General features: G+C 33.2%; 2 protein-coding genes across 3 annotated transcripts in view; both read right to left on the bottom strand.

Moving 5' to 3' along the window:
• LOC136272166 (probable transcriptional regulatory protein HY04AAS1_0501) overlaps nt 1-26,835 on the bottom strand; it is a 62,934-nt gene that overhangs the window by 12,704 nt on the left and 23,395 nt on the right. The gene's annotated exons all lie outside the window — the stretch shown is intronic.
• On the bottom strand, nt 767-24,852 carry LOC136269765 (E3 ubiquitin-protein ligase TRIM71-like). Of its 2 annotated transcripts, none has more exons than XM_066073299.1 (2): nt 24,743-24,845; nt 767-2,682 (listed from the first exon to the last, which is right to left on the bottom strand). In XM_066073299.1, exon 2 carries the CDS (start codon nt 2,673-2,675, stop codon nt 1,011-1,013), a length of 1,665 nt encoding a protein of 554 aa, XP_065929371.1. In that variant the 5' UTR covers nt 2,676-2,682; nt 24,743-24,845; the 3' UTR covers nt 767-1,010. The 2 variants fall into 2 exon arrangements, with proteins under 2 accessions (XP_065929371.1, XP_065929372.1); XM_066073300.1 differs by lacking the exon at nt 767-2,682 and adding an exon at nt 22,398-24,355 and having other exon boundaries at nt 24,743-24,852.

Raw genomic sequence — 26,835 nt, forward strand, 5'->3', positions numbered from 1 at the left:
AATTGCACACTGGTAGTCATAGAAATAATAAAATTTAAAATGATTGCTAATGCATTAATTACAATGGTAAAATAAGGTATCTAAAAGTATTTTAATATATATTTGCATTTCACGTGAAAAAAACGTCGTTTATGCAAAATCTCCCCCTTAGCCAAGTTGGTATGGGGGAGATTCTCCCACATAGCAGCTTTGAAAGGTTAACAGGTATGATAAGGTGAAATACCCGAAGAGTTTTATTGACTTTCTCTTGAAGAGAAATTTGTAGAATACTGTGTCACATGATCAATGTATGAGATGCTGTAAACAATTGATGGATCCTAATAGATCCAATATCAGTTAGACATAATTCGTCATGTTATCTATAAGACAATCACCTCCGTGTAGCCCCCCCCCCCCCCAATCCCCCCGACACGTTCCCTCCATGCGGACGAAATTACAGGGACCGAGCCCGTTTTAACATTAATTTCAATGTAACCATATGATAAATGAAGAAAATTGATGGTTACATTGAAATTAATGTTAAAACGGACTTGGCCCCTGTGGATAAAATGCCTAATTTTGATGAATCATTTGCCGCCACCATGTTAATGTACAAACAAAAACAATTAATTAATCTGGTTGCTATACATGATTTCTTGTAATCTTAAATTTACATGTATTGTATGTGTGCATTCTACTATTACAATAGTATATCATATATCATAAGTAAATATCAAATTAGTTATGTATGTGTGAACATTTCCTTTAGTCGTACAATAACTCAAAATGCGTGATGAAGTTTTTATTTGTGCTTTAACGCATGAATAGGCTAAGTGTATTCAAATGAAATTGAACATCGCAGATTTTCAATGCAATGATAATAAATTACACTGAATGTAAATATTTATTAATACATAGTATGAAATATAAGTGTTCTGCACCCCTGATATGAACAAAGTTTACTTCACTTACAACAAATTATCGAATTCATAGAAATAGTCTTGCTTAATCTATATCACCCAGTTTGGTGTCTATCTGAGAAATTTTATTTTCTTTACATTGCCTTTAGAATATTCTGATACAAACAGATTGTCATTATTGTCCACACATAAACCCCACGGATACTCCAGATCACAGTTATCAATGTAGCGGAGAAACTGTCCATTCTGATCCAGAATGTGAATACAATGGTTGTCAGGGTCTGCTGTCAGGACACGACTCTGACTGTCTGTTGTGATACCAACTGGTTTAAATGGTTCGTTTTTGGTAACTGATAGATGACCGATGTATCTCCATCTGAGTTTCCCGTCCTTATTAACCACCACAACTGCTCTAGCCCCAGTGTCAGCTACACAGATGTCATGGTTTCTGTTCTCAGTGATGTATTTAACACTTTTATTCCCTGAGTACAGAGGTTTACCTCCATCATCAAACTGAATTGTTTGTTTCTCTGTAGATCCCGAGTAACGGACAACTTTGGATTGAGTGAAATCATCACTGACCATGGTAACCAGGAGATCACCATTAGAGGTGACACACAGATAACCAGGCCACCATCCCTGTAATCTGATCAACACTTCTGTCTGTCCATTCTTTACTTTATTCACTGTCCTTGATATCCCGTCACTGAAAAGTAAATTCCCATCACTGTCTACAGCTATATCACGGGGTCCTTGTTTTGATTTGTTGCTAACTGTATGAAGCAATTTACCTTTAATGTTAAAGCATTTGATATCCTTTGTCGATCCAAATGTCCAAACACAATCTTCATTTAGATAGGTAACATTGTAAACCTTTTCATACCCTGTCTGTATTGTGGCAACAAGCTCCGGTTCATCCAGTAGTTCTCTCACTGAAGTGTTGGGTTGGTTTAGTGACAAGACATTCTCTTCTGTAGCAGTAGACAAAGGAGTGATCTGCCCAAACAAATTATACAACTTTACATGGTCTAATGGTTTTGGAATGAATGTTGGCAGTGTAACCTTCACTTTGGATTGCAGCTGGCTGAACTCTCTGATCTTAGATCTGTATTCAATGGTAGGAGATACTTCAGTGGATTTCTTGATTTCTTCTATGGCTAGTAATGTTTGTTTTATGAGAGCCTGTGTCTGTTTGATTTCATCCAAGCGTTTCTGTAAAATGTCTCTGTGTTTTACTTTAATCTCACTGATTTCAGTTTTCATTTTGTTGATAACGATGTCGATTTCTCTGTGCCATTGCTCTCCATGTTTGGACATTGCTGTCGTGAGTTTCTCATATCCTCCATCCAGGTTGGCAAGCTGATTTTCCAAGTCGAGTGCAATTTCTTCATATGTAGGAGAAATAAGGTTTTCTAACTTATTTGCCTCGTCCGCAATAGCATTTTTCTTTATCGTGTAAACTTCGGAAACTTCTACAAAAATATGTCCTTTATGTGTTTCTGATGCAGCACAAGAAGAACAAACAAATATGTCGTTGCAATTCTTGCACTGCAAGTCACAGTTTTTGTGTGGATGTGTCCCACATTTTGGGTAAATCAGAGTTGATCTTCGTTCCTGGAAAGGGACTATTTTATGTTTGTCATATCCATCTGAGATGTGATCTACTACACAGGGCTTGCAGAGGTTGACATGACAAAAGTCACAGTAGCTGTGTACTATGGCGGTCTCACAAAGGTCACATCGGTGCACGTCCTGGGCACTAGAACGAGGATCCATCGCTTTTCTAAAGATTTAATGAAAAAATGAAGCGAAAAATTAAATGTACTGTTTGTAGAAAATGTAGTATTAATTGTTAATATACTAGTATTAAGAGCCAACATGAAAATCATATGTTACAGCCCTGCTTTAATCAAGGGTTTACAATAACCATATAGAATAATTTTAAAACTTGCATTAATTGATAAGCATTTATTCATAAAATATATTTGTTGAAAGTCAATTCATGCAGAAAATTAAAACGAAAGTACTTATCTGAAAGATATTAATTTAAAACAACTAACAATACGTGTAGGTATCTCAATGTTTGTCTAATAAACAGTCAATTATTAGCGGCACAAACCTTGTTTATATGAAATGTAGTCACCTGACATCAAGAATTCAAAACAATTAGAGTTATTCCCGTGTATCATAATTCTGCATCCCCCCTTTCCTTACTGAACAGTTACGATGTTATATACATACGTATATTTTATTGATAAAGACAACTTTCTTATATATTTCATTCATATTGAATTAATTTCCTTTTGTAAACCGAGTGGTATTTTATGTTTGAAATTTAATTTGTTTGATCATTTTAGAAATACATTGCCGCATCTGTTTGTGATCTCTCATGTTGACATTTCCCTCCTCTCCCTTATCCATTTCTCACAGTGATCCCCTGTTTATTGCCATTTGTTTATTTTCGTTTATCTGATTGATGGTCAGATCTTAGACTGGCGTGTCTTTGAATTTATTATAGTAATTCCCTCCTGTATCCTGTTTTGAGAATTTATGTCTTTGAGCGTTCCCCAAATTTTGGTTCCATCTTGGAGTTATTTCATTGGTCCTTTATAGAGAAAGGGGAGGAGTTGTCAGAGATGAGACATGCGGGATTGATAATTATTACACACTCTCACTTTGGATTTCTTTTTAAAATGATGTTTCTTTAATTGTGATTTGGACTTTAATAAATTCTAAATTTTAAAACTGGATATTTTTATTTACGTTACATTACGTAACCAATATTACGTAATCACAACAACGATGACTTAAATAAATTTCAAAAGAAGTACATGGAGGAGTTTTGACAGATATTGTATACAGTATAGAATTTACAAAAAAACCAATGCAGCGTTTTATGCATGAATCTCATTCTGCTTCTTAGATGAAATCTTATAGCACGTACAATATTCAGCGGCCCTTTTTCAGCTGCAATGGCCCATTTTTTAAATGACGCCTTGTAATGTAATACATCTTACATTCTTTAGATAATGCCGTTTATCGGGTATTTTGTACGTGCTGTCATGTAATTCTAATTTTTTTTACTTCATTAACCTACTAGGCCTAGTATCTGAACAAAAGAGAACACGTGCCTAATTGGGCTTAAGTATTCTATGGGTTTAAACATAAAAGGCGATTAATTATATGTAATTAGTACACACCTACATAAATAATGTAAATAAACGTCCTGTAAACAAGGTTTCGTTTTATCATGGATTAAAAAAAACATGCAGGTTCATATAGATTAGAAATAAACCATGACTTCCAACATTTATATTTTGCTAGCTTACTGAAGGCTGTATTTAAGCATACTGTGAAAAAATTAAGGGGATTCTTATAAAAATTAGCAACTGACATGGAGATGGAATCGAATTTTTGAAAACAAAATGAAGATGCAGGAAGAGCTCTGGAGAACATGGGAGGATAGCTGCTCACTGTTCAAAAGCTGTTCCAAGTATACAAGACACATTATAAAGTTTTAAGATGTTCATAGCTTTATCTTCTGTTATATGATATAAAATATCAAAAAATATATATACATTTATAAAACTATCAAAAATAAATAAAATAAAATCAAAAAATTCTTGAAATTTATAAAATGATCATTTTTCATTATTTTCATTACTATTTGAAATCGGAATCACCGGAGGGGACTATATTTTTCCTCAACGTCCGTCAGTCCGTCCGTCTGTCTGTCTGTCTGTCCGTCCGTCTGTCTGCCCCACTTCAGTTTTCCACACTTATTTTTGGATGCGTTTGAGGAATAATATGAAATTTTCTGAACAGCTTCAAAATGTCAAACTACAGATCAAGTTTATACTATTGTAGCTTCTGGTTGACATATTTTCGGAATGACAATGCATACCATCCAAAAGATGTGAAATGTGTTTAAAATATCACATTCTTGAATGATTGTTAAAATTACATGGGTTAGATAATGCTTCTTCATATAGGAAGTTGACATTGCTGACATTCCATAATTCTCTAAAACTGGTTTATCCTGGACAAAATTGCACAAACAGACAGATTGACTGATATATTAAAAACATTCTTAAAACTTTTTCATTTACAAATTCAGAACACAGAGCTATGCATATAATTGTATAATTTGTCAAACTATGTAATTTATGAAATAATTACCTTAATTAAGGTCTATGTACAGTGCATTTGTTCCATGATATTTACATTTATGTTCAATTTTCAGCATTGTCTACAAAAATAAAAACTCGGCAAAACGAACTAACTGTAAAGATGAATGCAGGTATATGCAACCTCGGGGTGTACAAATATTGATTTTTAATTCAAACTGAGTTTCGATAAATATTTTCATAAATCTGGCTCTCACGCTATATAGAATATAGAATTAAAAAACAAAACACCAGTATCATTTGTAAGTTGAATTTATTAAGGCACACTTGGCTGGTTACCAGCCCTCGCTTCCCCAGTCATACACCACCAGTTTAATCTTTATATATAATACACATATGTATATACCACATTATGAAAAAAAAAAGAATTACAGAAAATCTTTACAGACTTGCAATTCTGACAAGTTTATACAAGTGTGCCCATATTTATTGCATTTCTATCCTTTTTTGATGTGCACCAGAATTGATACATACATAAACATCTAAATGACCCCTCCCCCTTTTTGCCATTGAAAAATAAAATAAATAGATGGTTTTACATTTATATAATACAGTCAATGCATTTTTTTCAATTCTGACAATTATATTGATGCATCTGATTAGATACATGTATATACTTGAAACATATGGTATATACCATAAAAGACAATATAAAAGAAAACAAGCAGATTTAATTATACATTTTCAGTTAATATTGTATTCTTTTATGAAACATCAACAAGACTTGAGAGCTAAAAATATCAAATATTCTAGTCTTAATTAATATACTGAAAAGTAAAGAATACTGAAACATCATTATGTAGATATAGACAATTATTTAAAAAAAAAATAGAAAGAGAGAAAAAAAGAATACAGTTTTAATCAATACTTATTAAAAATCAACATGTAAATTTGAAGGATAATACATGAGATTAAATTGACCTATAGATCACACAGGTTTAGTTTTCAGTCATTCTATAAGACTTGAAATGAAGAATACATAATGCAAACTGATTATAAAATTGTTAAGTAACAATAATAAATGAATGTATCATGGATTGTGCTTCAGAATAGAGAGAAATTTAAAAAAAAGATCTTCTCATGCATGGACACATACTACTAGTTTATACATATTTAAAACAAAAATCAGAATGCCATTTTAACTGCGTTACTATTTCTCAAAAACATATGTGAAGATTGAAAAACAGGCATTCATATTAATTTCACACATGCTGATCAGAATGATTTTGCTCAACAGCTTGAGGATATTGTCTTTTTAAAGCAATTTCATAAGTTCCAAATTCATTAAGTAGGACTTGTTGGTCATTGCCATTTTTAGACTATAATAATCTTCTTGAAACAAAGAGCTCTATACAGAGAATTAGGCAAAATATTAACATTTTAGAGCTAAAAGATTTGAATTTTTGTTAATAATAGTTATAAGCCAAAAATAATATAATACAGGTAATTGTTTCAGAAATATCTGTTAGATAATTTGTTGTTTCACTAGATACAATGTAATGGCTATTAGCCAAAAATATCATATTACCATCAACTTTTTTTTGGAACAGAATTAATGGATAATTTGTTAACCGCCCACCCTCCTTAAGTAGGATTGTTGTAAACAAAAAAAGGTGTTTGATAGATAAACATATGTAAATGCGCTTCAAAATTGATTACATGTATTCCAATTAACTTGTATTTGCAGATCAACCACATGTGTAAAGCAAACAGAACAAATTCTAAACCAAACTCAGCAGACTGAAGAAAACAGGTGACAAATAATTTAGGTATCCAGTTATGATTTTTCAACATTATCCTATGTTAGCTCTTGCTCTCCTTTCAACAGAGAGAGAGAGAGAGAGAGAGAGGTTTATATAATCTGGTCAGTCATATCTGGTCAGAATACACACACAGGGCACAGCCTCTAGTACATGTAACATATGCAAATTAATACATATATTTTAAAACAAAAAATAACTAATTAAGTTAATTATTTTAAATGTTCACCCACTTCTACAGATTCACATATATAACACAATGGGTATTGGATTTCATTGGTACTGATTAAAGAAGTATGTAATACTAATTCTTACATATATATACATTAACATATACAAAACCAAACACGCTCCACATTATTCAATAGCATATAACAACATCAAAGTAAATATATACTCTTCATTATACACAAAGTAAAAAACAAACCTGGAATGTATCGTATAAAGGAGACTTTTCTTTCTATACTTAGGGCTTTAAGCAGACTCACAGTTTGACCTTAAGTGGATGGCATGTCCATAATATATATGCATATTTTTTGCAAATAAAGGCTGGATAAAGGGATGTTTAAAGCTTGGACCCCTAAAATTCTACAACAAAACCGTCCAAGACCTTTAGCTGGGTCTATGCAGTAAGAAATGCATGCTATCTGCTAAAAGTTTGACAATCTGGACTTCTCCTTCATGTATTCATAGAGGCTTGTCAAAAAGAATTAAAAGTCAATAAAATATTAGTCAATTTGACTTCATATTCAAAACCAAGCTAAATGCCAAATGCATACACTTGAAAAATCCCACAAATGAAGATCAAATATTGTGTGTTTAACTGGAATTTTCAGGAGATAAAGGGGTAGTTTTGTATCTCAAAAGGTAAATAGCCAAAGAGAAATTATATACTTATTCTAATTTAAAATTTGAGTCATTGGTTTAAGAATGCAAAAAATAACAAAGAACAAATGTACGTCCTTTTTGGATCTTAACACGTCTGCATTGATAACCAGTTATACATTGTACACTACTTCAAGATAAGGCTATGTTAGTATATTGTGTCCATTAAGATACCGGTATACAGAAAAAATACTGAAGCTATTTGAAGAAATATTCTTTTAAGAAAAAAAAAGTGATAAATAAATTCACATGCATGAACAATCTCCAACAATAAAAACAACGCTTTGAATATTTTGCTAAAATGTTTTGTAGCCGACAATTAAAACACAGATATATAATTTAAGATAGTTTTAACAAACAAGCATATCCTTTAATCAACTTTAAGTCAACTTTTTGTGTAGTTTGTGATTCTCTGAGCAAAACCAACAACAATGGGGCAGGAATGTCTGGCAAAAAATCACAGACTTCTCTGTATGACAAATAAAATTATCACAAAATGTGAACAATATAATTCTTAACTAACTAGCACCAATTAGATCTTGAAAGCTTGACCGCAACTTTGAAAAATTAAATGATTATTGCAATAAAACTGTGTAACTTATACATTTGTTTGTATGATAAAGCGTAGAAACATGATAAATAACCCCAAATGAAAATAACTGATCATTGCAGAGACTTTATTTCGCCTCAAGATTTTTGCACACCTATGAAAAAATTAATCTGAGCAAAACAAATTCTTTAATGAAAAATAAATCAAATCAATTAGTTGTTAATCTCATATTTTGAATTAAAGTTAAAGTACTTTCTAGATTCCAAAAATCTAAAGCTATAAGTACATTATGTTTAAAGTGCTGTCAAGGTAGCATATTTCCTTCTTTGAATGACTGACTTCTTCAAGATATATGAATAATATTAACATGACTTTTTTTCTCCGATGACAATGTATGTCCTCTTCTTTCCCTCCTGCAGTTATATATGGCATACAGAAAGAGATCACAGATCTAGCAAAGTGTTTACGACTAAGAAACCATTGTCACATCAACATAGAAAAATACTGTTTGCATAGAAAAATATTCCTCTTTCTTTTTTTTTTCAAATATACTATCAAGTTTATCACACGTGTTTTTTAAGCAGTATGATGTTAAACTGTTATCCCAAATATTGGGGTTTGGCAGTTGTACATTTTTTTTTTTGGTGGGTGAATATTTCTCTTTCCAAAGGGAGAGAACCCTTCACACCACAACAGCAGTAGTTGTCTGCCCCTTAGTTGTTCCTGATTATCCCACTAGGTGACTTCCTCTTCCAGGTCCAGATCTGTCTGTCTATCCCTGTGCATGTCTTCATGGTCAGCTTCTGACCGTCCACGCTGGTCTCCATGCACTTCTGTGTGTTTGCATGGTAAATGGAGTTGTCCTGTTCATGAAAGTTACAATATATGAAAAGGAATGTACATGTATGCATGTACTATTCATCCCACTTTAATTGATGGAGCCAATATTGCTAACCAACTTTTATTGTGTACAAGAAAAAAGTTATAAAAGTTGATAAAATATCTTCCGTAAACCATTCCTTTCAATATGAGTCATTCTAAATCATTTAATCCCTAGAAAATTGTTAATAAAAGTCGGCGTAAATAAAAGCTGAATAACAGTGATTTTTTTTATAGGTCACCCTAAACCATTTATTTTAAGTAAATCGTGGATTAAAGTTGTCGCAAACATAAAGTCACTGCAAATTACTGTGGAAACAATAGATTTCATGATAGCTCAATTTTCGTTTAATTCGTGGGTACCTCTCATCCATGAATTAACATCCTCCATAAATTAATAAATAAGGATATAAAAAAGCCATATTTCCTTTGCAGGTTTAAGAGAATACACGAATAAAGTCCCCACAAACCTTGAAAATTTCAGCAATCCATGAAAAATGGCCCCAACGAACTTTAATGATTCCACAGTAATTAAATTATGATAATTTTTTTCTTTCCTTGACCTTGACCTACCTCTCTGTATTGCCACTCCTGGTTTCCTTTCTGGCCGTGGCACGGATAAACAATGACGCTCTCTCCTCCGGAATAATCCAGGCATCCATCGTCTCGACGGATTTCTCCGTTCTTACTCAACATCCAGTACTACAATTATACAATAAAATCATCAATTCCTGTCAGATTTGAAAAGCCATAGAATCTTGAACTCCAGACTTTAAATACTATACTGTTCTTAATATTTATCAATCTTCATTGAATTAGTGCATACCCTTCAACCATAACATTATAGGTTAATCCCAAACAAATCATTTTTGATTTCATGAAAAAAAAAAATTAAGTACTAGTCTGAAAGGACAATTTATTTTCACAAAACCAATTTCAATAAATTGTAGGTAATTTTATAATCATATTCATAATTTGAAATAATTTTATGAGAGAACATTTATAGGCATTGTGCCTGCTGTTCAATCCAATTCAATGTATTCCTTTATACTTGAATAAAATAGTTATCAAATTAAATCAATCAATAAATTAAGTAATATCTGTGAATTTGACCAGACCCACCTGGTTGCCCCCCTGGTTGTGACAAGGCCACATGTTGACCGGTTTGTGGTAGTTGTGGTTATCCACCGCACTGTCGATACACATCGGCTTGGCCTTGCTGCGGATCTGTAACCAATGCATTACGTAACAATATAATTTATGCAAACTTTAAAATTGCCAATTTTCTAATATATTAGGCTTCAATGGCAGTGGGTACGCCTGTTGAATACATGTTGAATACGCGTGTTGAATAAGATAAATATATGTAGTTTGTTATGCAATATTATCATAGTATTGCTAACATTTTAAATAACCTGATTATGCGTGTTACTCTTCATTTGAGAAAATTAACTGTACTGTTGTGGCTGACCTATCCAACATTGAAATTCAATATAGCAAATTAAAGCAAGTCTATTTCTTAGGGCCATAAATATCTAATATGGCACAGGATTAGCTCTTTTTTTACTTCAATCTTGTCTGTATTAAAAAAAAACATGTCAGTGACATCTCCGTAATCTCCCTATGGAAAACAATGTATTCATCTATTATTTATCTAAATTAGTTTAATTAGATTATTGTTGACTTTACATTATACAATTTACATTTTCCAAATGAATATCCTCAATTTGTTATTCAAGAGTATGTCATTTTTCATAACAAATTAAAAACATTTTGAGAGTATTGCACAACCAAAACATCAACTAAAAGCTGCCCCAATTTCTATTTCTGAATCAGTTCTTAAAATCATCCAGAAAAAAATAAGCTAAGATAAGAGGGGCAGGCCAGACTAACTGACAAACAGACAGACAGATTTTACTTTAGTTTCATATTCAGGGAACTAAAAATCAAAAGAAATTTTTAAAAATTTCATACCAGATCATAGTTGAATCTTTCATAATAATAATTCTTGTATTCATCCATCCAAACTTCGGCCAATCGGATTGAGTTTTTCTTGACAACATTGACACCAGTCCTCCACTTGTACGGACTTCTCTTTCTGAAGATGTGACCAACATGAGAGCATGGAATGATTTCTAAGGTACCACCACACATCCAGACCTTCAAAATGAAAAATAAAATCATACCAAACTGTCATGATATCATAATAATTTATAGTAACCAGTTATAAAACAGTGCCACAGAAAATGAGTTTTGAAAAATATTATGATTCATCAAACATGAATTTAAATTATATCACAAACTGTAAATGTTCTTTCAATATATCAGAATGGACAAGAAAAAGAAATTGGGTGCCATGACCAGGATCCTACTTTCTCTAAATGACAGTTCTAAGTTTTCTCCTCCCCAGATATCCATTCCAGGGTCGTAGGTTCCGAGTTTGGTAAAATATTCTCTACTGATGGAGAAAAGACCTCCGGCCATTGTGGGCGACCTGTGATATCATTAGTTTACAAATAACATAGGATTGAAATATAAAATGATGTTTCAAAGTTCAGTATATAAATTTTGCTTGTCATTTACTTTTATTCAGGTCTTTGTCGAAACATACATGAAAGTTAAAGATTCTAGGCTTTTAAGTGTCTTAAATTCATTAAACAAAACAAAAATATTCGAAGACAAAAATTTTTTACAACATAACAATTCTATAATATTTGATTATGTTTAAAAATCTTATAAACACATATTTTTTTTCAATACTTTTGTTGCATGTATTGGAAAAAAAATTCTATAATTAGCAGAATAATGTCACCGTGATTATATTTTTCTAGCAAGCAGATGAAAAAATATCGTAAGAGACGATACAAAATGCATGCACTTCTAATTTGGATTCTAATTAATACAGTAAAACTAATTTAATCCACAGAATCAATAATCTTTAAATCTAAAAAGGTTATTGAAAAATTGAGTGATAAGTAAGTTGATTTAAACAGTTGCACTGTATGTAATGTATTTTAAGGTACATTATCCCTTTCCTCCATTCACTTAATTTCTTACCTGTCTGATGTACACAACAAAGAGGACTGAGACGATTGGTAGAAATATGGGTATACAGGTGTCAAATTTCACCGTTCGTGACAAGACAGCATCCCGCATTGTTTATGCGCCATTGTTGAACTTTAACAAGGGAGACAACTCCTGAAATTAGAAAAAATGCAGTTTAAACAAAAGTTACATGTTTCTCTTAAGGTCTCACACAAGGAGTTAATTTCACTATATGTTACTATAAAGCTTTAATTCAGTTAATTATTTAACTATACTCTCAGCATATAATTCATGAAAGAGAAATTATAGTTAAATGCTTCAAGAAAAATTTTAGATCAGAAAAATAACGCCTTATGTGGCTTCTAAGAGAGATAATTGAGAGTAAACCATACCTACCCCCAGTACACAGAGGTTCCACATGTTGACAAACAGGCTCAGCACCATCCAGGAAGTTGAATCATGCGCATCTAAAAAAATTGAAATTCGTGTGACAATTCCACTAAAGTAATAATTCTCCTAGCCACCTAGTCCAAAATCAATACTATAGGCCTAAAATAAGGTGCCAAAAAAGGAAGAAAGAAAAGAAATTGTCTCTATATATATGGAACTACAATTGACTAAGTTCAGTTTGATTGGCTATTTCCTTGCGTAAGACCTTTAAGACAACTAAAAGTTCATGAAATTTAATGAAATTTGCAGTAAATGTCTAGTAGGTACTAATATCTATTTCCTATATGCTTGTGTATGAAAATCTACTTTTGACCGGAAGGGATTAAAAAAGTAGGAGATAACTCTTCTTAACAGATTGCTGAAATCTGGAGTAAATTTCTGTTAAAATTCATCTACAGTACATGTTTTCAAAACTAAATAAAATTTGATTAGTGAGATGTTGTGAAAAGAGCTTGGAATGAAATGAAACCTGAATTGTTAGAGTTTATGTGTATGTGCTTTTAAAAATTCAGCTCTAATAACATGAATAAAAAGACATTAATTAGCTAGGAAAAAGGAAGTTGACTTAAACATTAGAATTAATTAGCAAAAAGTTGTTAATTTTAATTCTAAGACAAAGACAGAGACTGAAAACGATAGTGCCAGAAGAGTCTTCAATAATGTACCTTGGAACTTTGATAACGGTGGTCACTGATTAATGGCTTGTGATTAAGATAAGAGGTTCTTAAGCAATGGGGGTGATGAAGCTTTTCCATCAGTCATCAAAGATGGGGTTCCTCTTAGAAGACATGGCAGCTCTAAAATAAATAAACAGTATGAAAGTTTACAATACTTAAAAATTTGCACCACACACAACATCATATTCTTAGAAAAAGTCTACAAGTGTACAGTTCAATATAAATCATGCCAAAGAAAGGACCAAAGTGGCTGCATCGACATCAGTACAAAAAAGGAAACATTCCTCGCAACAAGGGCCAGAAAAGTACAGGGACCACCAGCCCAGTACAGTGTCTATGTCCTATAAGAAGGCTGAGTAAAGAAGAGTTTCAGGACGTCGTACAGCAGCAGAAGGATGGAATATTCACAGTAAGCGATGCTTAGCGTAGAAGCAGTCAAATGAAGATTTTGCAATCCAGGCTGAGTGAAGTGCAGCCGGTAGACTCCTGCATGAATGCACAGTCACCGAACCCCAATTCCAGACTTTACAAAGTACTCCATCAAGAAAAAACTGCTAAACTATGTGTGACGATTGTGACACGATATAAAATTGTATTTTGATATTGCACACGCATGTACTACTTTGACATGTCCCCCTTATTTACCATTTGCATTTCACAGCGAGATGTCATAATTTGTACTATTATTACTTACTGCATCAGATGAACGTGATTATTTGATTGTATTTCAATCTTCCAGGTCTTTTATTTTCGTTGGCAAACTCCACTTTAAATGTTTTCATGATTTTTCCAAGCATGTACTTTTCGTTTTTACATACCGCCATTAGTGTTATGGAATTTGAGTATATCACGCCCGATGCAAATCATAACTTTTGTGCACTAGATTTTATTGCGATTTCTGTATTAAATTGTATCGTTGTATGAATTGCTATAATTTTACTTGTCATGTGTTGTGTAAATCACCTAATTTAATTGTTGAATTATATTTTATACATTAGTCTATGTTATTGCCGGTGACTGCCGGTGATCCCTAGGGAAGGGCGTGGGTCACCGGGGGACTCCGTATGTGTATAAAAAGGGGAGATCACTCTATCCGGTGGACTCGGGGTTTAGCAATTGAGGTTAGAGGGTGTTTTTTAACTACTTCGATTATTTTAGGTAGAATTAGGGGATTTTAAATAATTTATTTTTTTAATACATTGTGGTATTACGGGTTAATCTTGTTTACACGATATTAATTTATATTTAGAGAGTTTGTATTAGATTAATTTCGATACAGACGACATAGTTCATTTTATTTAAGGTTAGACAAAGGTTTAATCTCTGAAGTCTTACCGATTAAATAATTAGGAATCGTTAGTAGTTCTTTGGAATTTTATTATTCTAAATAATTGAATTATCGATATTTTATAATATTGTTATAGTAGAAATAATTTATACGTATATTCAGATTTATTGTTGAAAATAATTGGCAAAGTTTTGCGTTAACAGTTAAGTGAGATATAGTCTGGTTATTCTAGATTATTTCTCGATTTTGTTAATATTTATTTGTACAATAATTGGGTCATTCTCGTTTAGTGCACCCCCCCCCCTTTATAGAATTAACGTACACACAAAGGTTGTGCTGTAGTATCACTGTTCGATTTGGGTAATTCCCGATTGTCAGTGAGTTAATTGTAGGTGTACTTGTTATTGTTGATTAGTTATACGTCTTGTAATTCTTTATTGAATAAATTTACGCAAACTTTGAATAAGTCTTATACTTAATTACCCTCGATAATAATTTAAATACAAGTCCAAAAACAGGTAATTCTTGTGTTCTAACGAAAGGGGCAATATTTACGAGAAATTCGCAATTTGGTAGAATTAAATTCACGGTTATTCTCGTGCAGGATTGCGTATATATACTTGTGCAAAAGCAAGCACTCAGGTCCGTTACATTTGGAACCATGCATTTAAAAAGCACTTACAGAAATTACCGGACTGTGACAGTTCACTGCACTTGAACCAGCATGGGGAGGAAAAGAGAGGCCTGGCATGGATCCTTTCCATTCGATGTAAGAAGTGCCATTACACCAGTCACCGTGAAAAGCGGTACGAGGAAGTCAGCCGATCAGGAAGATGACGGAGAGCCACACAGCTTAATGTTGCCATGGCTGTCGGTCACTTGGGTACCAGCCTTACAACAGAGGGTATGTGTGGTATGCTTCTTGGCGCAAACATCAAACCAGCATCAGCCACCAACATTCATCAGACCTGCAACAAAGTACGCAAAATCATCACTAATGTGAACAAAAACAGCATGAAGAAAATAAGGCAGGGCATTCAAGAGCTTAATGAAAAATGTGGACTTGCCAATACACCTATAAGGGCGGAAAGAGATGCCCGGTATAACAATGCCACCTTTAGTGCGATCGGAAAAACACAATTTCAAGCTGCCACACAAGTGACATACACCTTAAGTGAAAATGTTACCAAGAAGAAGAATGTTATGGCAGTGTTTGGTGGCAATAAACTGTGCAAGAAAGGCATCCATCTTAGAGCCAAGGGAAAGGAAGTTACCTGCCCAGGACATGAAGACTGCACTGCAACCATTCCTCCAGAGACCACCATTGGAGACGAAAAGAGATCGGCTGCGGAATGCATCAGTGAGCTGCAAAGTGATGACCGTCCACTTGTCATTTCCCATTTCACCAGTGATGGAGATAGTGCCGCTGCTTTCAGTGCATCTGAAAAGCAAGGGCATATGATTGAAAACCTCAAAGACTTGCGCCACTTCTTTGACTCTCAAAGAAAACAGACTGCTAAGGCTCTTTTCAGCAGCCACATGTTTCCTGGAAGAACAAAAGCTATGAGAGAATCCATGCGGAGAAGATTTGCCCTGGACTGAAGCTTAGATGCAGGACCGAGTACGAAAACGGCTTCAAACACTTCTCCAGTGACTTACCTTTGATGAAATGAGCCATGTCAACTCTGTCCTTTCCATCATCAGCTGCTACCAAGGACAGTGCGGAAAGTCCTGCCAACTTCATTCCTTCTCCTGTCACAGACTGAAAAACAACAAGTGGAACTCTTCAGTGTTGCCTCGTGATTTTGAATTAAGCATGACAGAAGAAGACATGTGCTTGTTAAAAGACTGTGTAAATCTGACTTTGGGACCTAATAATCTTGATAGAATTAAATATCACACTTGTACACAAAAATCTGAATCTGTGAATAGGGCATATTTAAAATCCAATCCAAAATGTATTACAAGTAGTAGAAATTTTGAAAGTAGAATACATAAAGTTGTGCACTCACTCAATCGGGGTCATGGAAATTCAACATTGGAACTTTGTGAATCTGTAGGGGCACCTGTTGTAAAAGGTAGTAGAGTGGTCCATCATCTAAAACAACAGCAAAATAGGCAAAATTACTTTAAAATGAAACAAAAACTATTAAAATATAAATTCCAAAGAAAATTTTACAGAGTGATCTAAAAGATATCAGCTCTTCGATAAAAAGTCTAAAGACACTTATAGTAAGTCACTAACAGATCCAAAGTAAAACAGCAAGTAGCTAAGTGTGAAGGGGGGGGGGGCAGTGTTATCATGGGTGGGTGGGGTGGGGGGTGTAGTTAGCATGCATGAAATGTTCGTTATATTATACCTGTCATGTGAATTTTGTATTACATTTAATGATTGCTGTTTTAATCATGTGCACTGAATGTATGGTAATGTGTGGATGATGAGAGTGTGTAACATGTGACATGTCCTTTTATGAGGTGCTCTGCTCATGTAAATATGTTATTTATTTGCAAACAATTATCTTGATTTTCTTACCTGTCTGATGTACACAACAAAGAGGACTGATACGATTGGTAGAAATTCCACCGTTGGTAACAAGACAGCATCCCGCATTGTTTATCCGCGATTGTTGATCTTTAACAAGGGAGACAACTCCTAATATTAGAAAAAAATGCTGTTTAAATGTTTCTCTTAAAGTCTCACACAAGAAATTAATTTCACTATATGTTACTATAAAGCCTTAATTCAGTTTTAAATTAATTAACTATACTCTCAGCATATAATTGATGAAAGAAAAATTATAGTTAAATGCTTCAAGAAAAAATTTAGATCAGAAAAATAACGCCTTATGCGGCTTCTAAGAGAGATAATTGAGAGTAAACATACCTACCCCAAAGTACACGTGGGTTCCACATGTTGACAAACAGGCTCAGCACCATCCAGGAAGTTGAATCATGCGCATCTAAAAAAAATAGTTCCATTGAAAATTGTGTGACAATTCGGCAAAAATAATAATTCTCCTAGCCACCTAGTCCAAAATCAATACTATAGGCCTAAAATAAGGTGCCAAAAAAGGAAGAAAGAAAGGAAATTCTCTATATATATGGAACTACAATTAAGTTCAGTTTGATTGGCTATTTCCTTGCGTAAGACCTTTAAGACTATATAAATCTCCTTTTAAAAAAGAGCTCTATATAAAGATATAGGGGAAACATTGAAATTTTAAAGTGAAAATAAATGAAATTTTCTTTACTAAATAATAGTTATTAGCTAAACAAATCATTTTTTAAAATAAAATGTAGATGTGATGGTTAATTTGTTGACTACATGCCTCCTTTGAAGTAAATCTGCATTTATAATAAATAATGTAAGTTGTATAAGATGTGTATTTTAAGTTTTTTACCCCCCCCCAAAAAAAAATTTGAAAAAAAGAGATTTATTTAATATCTTAAATAGTAGAGAGAATTGATAGTTCATTTCCCCATTTTTCCCTTAAATGTCAATATCTTACTTATGTTATTAATTATTAATATTTAATAAAATTAATGTATTGGTTCTCGAACAAAATGTTCAAAATCTAATGAAGTAGGCAGGTTTATTTTTTTATTGCAAGAGTTGCAAAGGAGATAAATTAATATTTAAGCCTCAAATTGAGTTTTCTTTTCTTTCCAGTTATCAGTAAAATTAATCATTGCAACAGCATTTGGAGTGACAAATCATTAATTTTTTTTTATTTTTGGCCTCGCTTAGCTACGTGTAACAAGAACCCATGCAGGACTAACCTTGATCACTTCATGACCTTCTTCTTTTGTTTCCTTGGGTATGTCCTCAGCCTCACACTCTATGGCAATCTCCTCATATGTCTGTCAGTCTGCCAGTAAACAACAGGCAACATTTGGAACAGAGTCCTCTCGGTTACAATATCTGACTTTGTGCTCAATCTAGCTGCAACTAGTGACTTTTCATTCACACGATTTTGAAAGAGGCGTGTGTGACACAGGCTGATTCTACGGCAACTCACAGTCTGGGTTTTGTGTAAAACACGAGGTAAGGTTCTCAATGTTATCGATAATTCCATTTTCAAAATATCACAGTCACTATCTGCAAAATCAATAGACATGTTGAAAAAATTCTATAAGAAAAAAGAAATGAGGTTAATAAATTTAATTCGTCAAGCTTTTGGTAAAGTTAGTATTCAGAAATAAAAATTTGATATTTAATTTAAAGATAATGGAAAATCTTGAACAACACAGACATATGTCAATAAAAACAATTTTACCAATAATAGCCAAAATGGGATATAAATTTAAAGTGCAAAAAATATTTTTTTTGGATTTATAGGTATAAATTTTTTACATGTAACAACTTTTGGTTAGCAAGTTTTACAGAAGCATATAGTTTGCAAGATTGAACCTCAAGAAGTTTTGGATATACTGAGGGAACAATCTGTGTAATAGAAAGGTTACAGAAAAAGTTGTTAATCATAAGTTGTTCCATTTCATGTACATGTATTCATATGCAGATTTACCATATTTTTAGCTAATTTCAAAATTTTTGCACTTAAAATTCATATCCCATTTAAGATATTATCCCCCAAACAGACTATAATATTCCATTTAGGCGGCTGGTCCCAACCTGTTTACATAATTCTCCAGATATTGTACCTCATCTTGATCCTGAGAGTGATGAGACATTGTAAATTCCACCAGAGAGAAGCGTCTTTTTATCTTGCCAGGAAAATAAGTTTGGAACTAAATCTTTAAAAATATTACCTTCTAGTCTGCAAACAATTTTCTTTACTCCAAAGTAACTTTGTACCCTGTAACGAATATGTTATTTAGAGGAAATTCGGTCTAAACACGTTTCGTAATGTTGACGAAGAAAACAATGGTTAGAACTTTATTATTTAAAGTTTAGATTAAGCATCATTAACTGGTTTGTAAAATGCATACCTGTCAGTATTCACTCCTTATTTATCTACATTTGGGCTGTACCTAAACGACCCTATAACGGCTAAGGTTGCACAACACTATTAATTTTTACTATATATTCTTACCAAAATTACGCAACTTTAGATACGGGTAGCAAGTTTAAAACAAACTTCTGGGTAAATTCCTCTTTACAACTTTTTAAACAATTGTTCCTAACCAATTTAGTAGCAAAAAACACACAGCCATCCACAAAGGCACGAGAGTTTGTTTACATCAAAGTTACACATGTGCTTGAAAATCATGTCCGAGCCCTTTCACACCCCTGCCTAAACAACTGGCATCAAAAATTCAAGTGACCTCGTATTTTTACAAAGGTGGGAAAATCAGGCATTTTACATGTTGTTTTTTATCTCATAAAAAAGTACAGTCCCTGGCGCCGGCGGAAAACTCCTAAAAACGAAGGGGAATTCGGGAATTATTTTCACTCAGCCATGTTTTGACGTGAACCTTCGAAAAAATAGTGTTGTGATACCTGCAAGTAATCTATTATTTTACACTCGCAAAAATAAAATCTGAAAACACAAAAACATTTATTGTGGAACACATGTGGAAAGTTTTACTGAATTCTGTAGCTATATCAAAAAGTTATGAGCGATTATTAAAACCATGGTGCTCGCGGTGGCCTCTGATTTATGAAAATATGTTAAAAGTTATACTGTATGTAATTTCACGGCGTGTTAATTTTGAATGATTTTCTTGGTTCTAATTTGTGCAAATATGCATGTCTATTCACAAGACAATGCAAACTTGTTTATATCATGACGACCCGAGAATATATACATGTACAAGTTTAGCGAACCCTGCCTTTGGGGGGAGGGGTTGAAAAACTGCCGTTATATTATTCAATTTTAAAGAATTGGAGTGCATTTTCATATAAATTAGCATTGTCAGGTTCTAATAAAACTAATGCGGGTGTTGAATCATAGCTTAATTCATATTTTACTTTAATATTGGCGTTTTATGGGCATAATTTTATAGATTCTGTATACCATACAAGCGTCTAAATAACTCATTTTACACAAAATTCGTATTACATAAAAGCTTTTTTGGTTTACGACGATAAAACCAACTTTCTGGATAAGCTGCTGTATAATTTTGGGGCAGTTTGGACGGTCCGATACACTATAATCGGGTCGCTGTTTGATGTTCTACGAAATTTCAGAGGAAATCTGGGCTAATTTTGTATGCGCCATTGACAGCAAAATAAGAGAGGTGCCGGCCACAAAGGCTCATTGTTGGTGATTTCTAATCTACACACATCGATAGAACGCCAAAAAACTCTACTTTATGACTTAAAACACATCATAACAATTTTCCTTCAGGTTGCACAACACTATTAATTTTTACTATATATTCTTACCAAAATTACGCAACTTTAGATACGGGTAGCAAGTTTAAAACAAACTTCTGGGTAAATTCCTCTTTACAACTTTTTAAACAATTGTTCCTAACCAATTTAGTAGCAAAAAACACACACACGAGAGTTTGTTTACATCAAAGTTACACATGTGCTTGAAAATCATGTCCGAGCCCTTTCACACCCCTGCCTAAACAACTGGCATCAAAAATTCAAGTGACCTCGTATTTTTACAAAGGTGGGAAAATCAGGCATTTTACATGTTGTTTTTTATCTCATAAAAAAAAAATAGTGTTGTGATACCTAACCGGCCTTGGTCGGGCAAACAAATTTACTCTTTTTTAAGGAAGGTAATTTTAGTACATCATTCATAAAGTTTAAACCGTAAGCGATACGGTTTAATTCCGGATTGGAGAAGTAAAAAAGATTTCAAATATAACTGAATAGTTTTTGTATGCCTCTCTCTATATTTTTTCTCAACAGAAAACAAACATTCAGAGAGAGTGAGAGAGAGAGAGAGAGAGAGAGAGAGAGAGAGAAAGAGAGAGCTCTTTGACCAAACACACAAACAAGTTTTGCACCTTAATTAAACTGTTATTCAATAAGGTGAAATACCTGAAGAGTTTCATTGATATAGCTCCTTATATTTCAATGACAGAATTTCTTTTTATCGCCAAAAAGCTATAATATTGCTGTAATTGTTATGCTTTTACCGTTAGTTAATAAATAAGACCAGAGATATAAATAACATAACATAACACAATAAATTGTTATTTATGTCTCTGGTAAGACATAGTTAAACTACTAGAGAAACTGCTGTTTTATAATTTGATAATTTTCGTGATATTTAACGTTACAAAACTGCATGTTTCTTTAAATCTGCTGAGGAGGAAAGTCCACTGACATAAAATAAAAAGTGCATTGATCTAGATTGGGGGGGGGGGGAGGAGAAATCAAACATAGTATTAAAAAATAGACATAGGCTCACCCCCCCCCCCCCAATTCCTTTTCCCCACTTTCAACTCCCAATGAAAATACAATGTATTAGTATATCACTTTCTCTTGAAGTGAAATTTGTAGAATACTGCGTCACATGATCAATGTATGAGATGCTGTAAACAATTATTGGATCCTAATAGATCATATGTCACTGTAAACAATTATTGGATCCTAATAGATCCAATGTCACTGTAAACAATTATTCGATCCTAACACAGGTCATGGTTACACTGAAATTAATGTTAAAACGGGCTTGGTCCCTGTGGATAAAGTGCCTAATTTTGATGAATCATTTACCGCCACCATGTTTAGTACAAACGAAGACAATTAAATAATCTGGTTGCTATACATGATTTCTTGTAATCTTAAGTTCATGAGCATTGTACTGTGTGCTTTATACTATAACAATAGTATATCATATAGCATAAGTAAATATCAAATTGGTTATGTAAGTGTGAACGTTTCCTTTAGTCGTAACTCAAAAATGCGTGATGACATTTTTATTTGTCCTTTGACGTATCTAGGCTAAGTGTATTCACATGAAATTGAACATCGCAGATTTTCAATGCAATGATAATAAATTACACTGAATGTAAATATTTATTAATACATAGTATGAAATATAAGTGTTCTGCACCCCTGATATGAACAAAGTTTACTTCACTTACAACAAATTATCGAATTCATAGAAATAGTCCTGCTTAATCTATATCACCCAGTTTGGTGTCTATCTGAGAAATTTTATTTTCTTTACATTGCCTTTAAAATGTTCTGATACAAACAGATTGTCATTATTGTCCACACATAAACCCCACGGATACTCCAGATCACAGTTATCAATGTAACGGAGAAACTGTCCATCCTGATCCAGAATGTGAATACAATGATTGCCACAGTCTGCTGTCAGGATACGACTCTGACTGTCTGTTGTGATACCATAGGGTTTAAATGGTTTCTTTTTGGTAACTGAGCGATGACCGACGTATCTCCATCTGAGTTTCCCGTTCTGATTAACCACCACTACTGCTCTAGCCTCATTGTCAGCTACACAGATGTCATGGTTTCTGTTTTCAGTGATGTATTTAGTCCCTAATTTCCTTGAGTACAGAGGTTTACCTTCATCATCAAACTGAATTGTTTGTTTCTCTGTAGATCCCGAGTAACGGACAACTTTGTATTCAGTTTTATCATCACTATACATGCTAACCAGGAGATCACCATTAGAGGTGACACACAGGCTACAAGGCCACCATCCCTGTAATCTGATCAACTCTTCTGTCTGTCCATTATTTACTTTATTCACTGTCCCTGATGTCCCGTCACAGAAAAGTAAATTCCCCTCACTGTCTACAGCTATATCATTGGGTCCTTGTCCTGATTTGTTGCTAACTGTATGAAGCAATTCACCTTTAATGTTAAAGCATTTGATATCCTTTGTCAATCCACTCGTCCAAACACAATCTTCATTTAGATAGGTAACATTTTGATACCCTGTCTGTATTGTGGCAACAAGCTCCGGTTCATCCAGTAGTGTTTTGACTGAAGTGTTGGGTTGGTTTAGTGACAAGACATTCTGTTCTGTAGCAGTAGACAATGGAGTGATCTGCCCAAACATATTATACAACTTTTTATGGTCTAGTGGTTTTGGAATGAATGTTGGCAGTGTAATCTTCACTTTGGGTGGGAGCTTGCTGAACTCTCTGATTTTTGAGCTGTATTCAATGGTAGGAGATACTTCAGTGGATTTCTTGATTTCTTCTATGGCTATTAATGTTTGATTTATGAGAGCCTGTATCTGTTTGATTTCATCCAAGTGTTTTTGTAATAAGTCTCGGTGTTTTACTTTTATCTCACTGATTTCAGTTTTCTTTTTATTGATAATGATGTCGATTTCTCTGTGCCATTGCTCTCCTTGTTTAGACATTGCTGTCGTAAGATTCTCATATCCTCCATCCAGGTTGGCAAGCTGATTTTCCAAGTCAAGTGCAATTTCGTCATAGGTAGGAGAAATAAGATTTTCTAACTTATTTGCCTCGTCCGCAATAGCATTTTTCTTTGTCGTGTAAACTTCGGAAACGTCTACAAAAATATGTCCTTTATGCGTTTCTGATGCAGTACAAGAAGAACAAACAAATATGTCGTTGCAATTCTTGCACTGCAAGTCACAGTTTTTGTGTGGATGTGTCCCACATTTTGGGTAAATCAGAGTTGATCTTCGTTCCTGGAAAGGGACTATTTTATGTTTGTCATATCCATCTGAGATGTGATCAGCTATACAAAGCTTGCAGAGGTTGACATGACAAAAGTCACAGTAGCTGTGTACTATAGCGGTCTCACAAAGGTCACATCGGTGCACGTCCTGGGCACTAGAACGAGGATCCATCGCTTTTCTAAAAATATAATGAAAAAATTAAATGAAAAATTAAATATACTGTTTGTTTTCAATCCAGAAGAAAATGTAGTATTAACAGAGACATAAATAACATTATTTATGTCTCTGGGTGTTAATGGTTAATATTAAGAGCCAACGTGAAAACCGTATGATGCAGCCCTGCTTTTATCAAGGGTTACAATAACCAAATAGAATAATCAACTTGCATTAATTGATAAGCATTTAAGCATAAAATATATTTGTTGAAGGTCAACTCATAAAGAAAATTAAACAGTGTTAAAACGAAAGTACTTATTTGAAAGATATTAATTTAAAACGACTAACGTTACATGTAGGTATCTCAATTTTCGTCTAATAAATTAAGTCAATTATAAGCGACACAAACCTTGTTTAAAATAAATCAATTTACATATTCGTCGAATCGGACATCAAACATGCAGACGTGTACACGTAACTTAAACATAGCTGAGTTTGCTTGTATGGAATGTAGTCACATGACATCAAGAATGGAAAGCAATTAGAGTTATTCCCCATGTATTATAACCTTTTATCAAAACTACCCTTCTCTTTCCTTACTGTCACGATGCGATGATTTAATTTCAAATGAAGAACATGTATGCAAGAATATTGGAGTTTTGACATATACTGTATACAGTATAGAAATCGAAATAAATCAATGCAGTTTGTTGTGCATGAATTTCATTATGCTTATATTATACGATGAAATCTTATTAGCACGTACAATTCAGCGGCCCATTTTTTAAATGACGCCTTGTAATGTAAGACATCTAATGCCGTATATCGGATATTTTGTACGTGCTGTCAAGTTTTACTAATTTTGATTTGTTTTTATTTAATTAACCTACTAGTATCTGAACAAAGGAAAACACGTGCCTAATTGCGCTTGAGTATTCTATGGGTTTAAAAATAAAAGGCTATTAATTATGTGTAAACATTTCACACCTACATAAATAATGTAAATAAAAGTCCTGTAAACTAAATATCGTTTTATCATGGATAACAAAATTCAATGCAGGTTCATAAATTAAAAATAAACCATGACTTCCAACAATTAAATTTGCCAGCTTACTGAAGGCTGTATAAGCATACTGTGATAAAATTAAGGGGGTTCTTATGAAAATTAGCAACTGACATGAAAGTGGAACCTGCTTTTCGAAAAGATTCAGGAAGAGCTCTGGAGAACATGGAGGAATAGCTGCTCACTGTTCGAAAGCTGTTCCAAGTATACAAGACAAATTATGAAGTTTTAAGGTGGCTCTATACACCCACAGTTTATTCCAATATTCAATAGAAGACCAGAAAACATATACTTATCAAATATTAAAATGATGATAGGGATACGATAAGTATTTTAAAAGAATTTTTTAATGTTTTTTCGTGTTTTTGTAAAATAATTTTTAAAAAGTTAACTACTAACAAATTGAGAGAATTTTTTTTGTCATATGATAGATATTTCCTTCGGACATCTAAAAAAAATATAACACTTCTTAACATTCAAAAATGTTTATTATTATTGCAATTTGTTTTATTATTTCCCCAAAACATAATTGTTCATATTTTCTTACTCTGTTAACAAATCATCTGAAAAAGCTGCTTGATGTTATAAGGAAATGTATTTTAATAAACATGACATAAAAAATTGAATGAAAATCATTGCAAATAAACACAAAAAACATTTTAAATTTTATTTGGAATGAAAGTTCCTCAGATAAGAGTTATCGTTCCTAAGTCCCAAGGCCCAAACAGCTTGGGGACTTTTCATTTCTGATTTGAAGAAAATTTCCTAAATATCATGTTGGAATGATAAATACATAGATATTTCATTATAGGCCTATATAAGTGAATATATTCGCTTTAATGCAAAACTAAATCAAATAAATAAACGGGAAAATTAACTAATAGGATTTATGTATTCCAACCTGAGAGAAATTCAAAGCCACCCTCCCATCCCCTTTAGGTGGTAAGGAATATTTGTTGACATTAATGTGGATTAAAGTTTATTATAATTGAAATACTTTCACCGATTTAGAATTTTCTTAAACAGAATTCAACCCAAAAATACGTTTTAGAAAATTTTTGAAAATTAAAATTTTTATCGTCCTCAACGGGATTCGAACTCATGACCAACAGGTATGTAGTAAACCCACTAACCCACTGCGCTACGCTGCAATATATCGATGATTGGAAAGACACTATTTAAAAAATTATACTTGATTTTATTGTTTATTTCGATAAATAATACGACACAAAGTGAAGGTGTCACATACCACATCACTTGTAAGTAATGAACTTTCCAATTATGAAATTCAATCTATTCATTTAACAAATTTTTCAAAAGAGCGGTCCCCACACAATTCGCCTCAGTTTAAATCAGTCAGTACCGGAATTGCATGCTTCCAGATTTACTTTTTTGCGTACTGCGTCATCAAAAAGTGGTGTATAGAGCCACCTTAAGAT

The sequence above is a fragment of the Magallana gigas genome, chromosome 10 (assembly GCF_963853765.1).
Source record: "Magallana gigas chromosome 10, xbMagGiga1.1, whole genome shotgun sequence".
NCBI lineage: Eukaryota > Metazoa > Mollusca > Bivalvia > Ostreida > Ostreidae > Magallana > Magallana gigas.

Coding starts and splice junctions, on each gene's coding strand:
- LOC136269765 (XM_066073299.1), bottom strand. CDS start 2,675: ATGGATCCTCGTTCTAGTGCCCAGGACGTGCACCGATGTGACCTTTGT.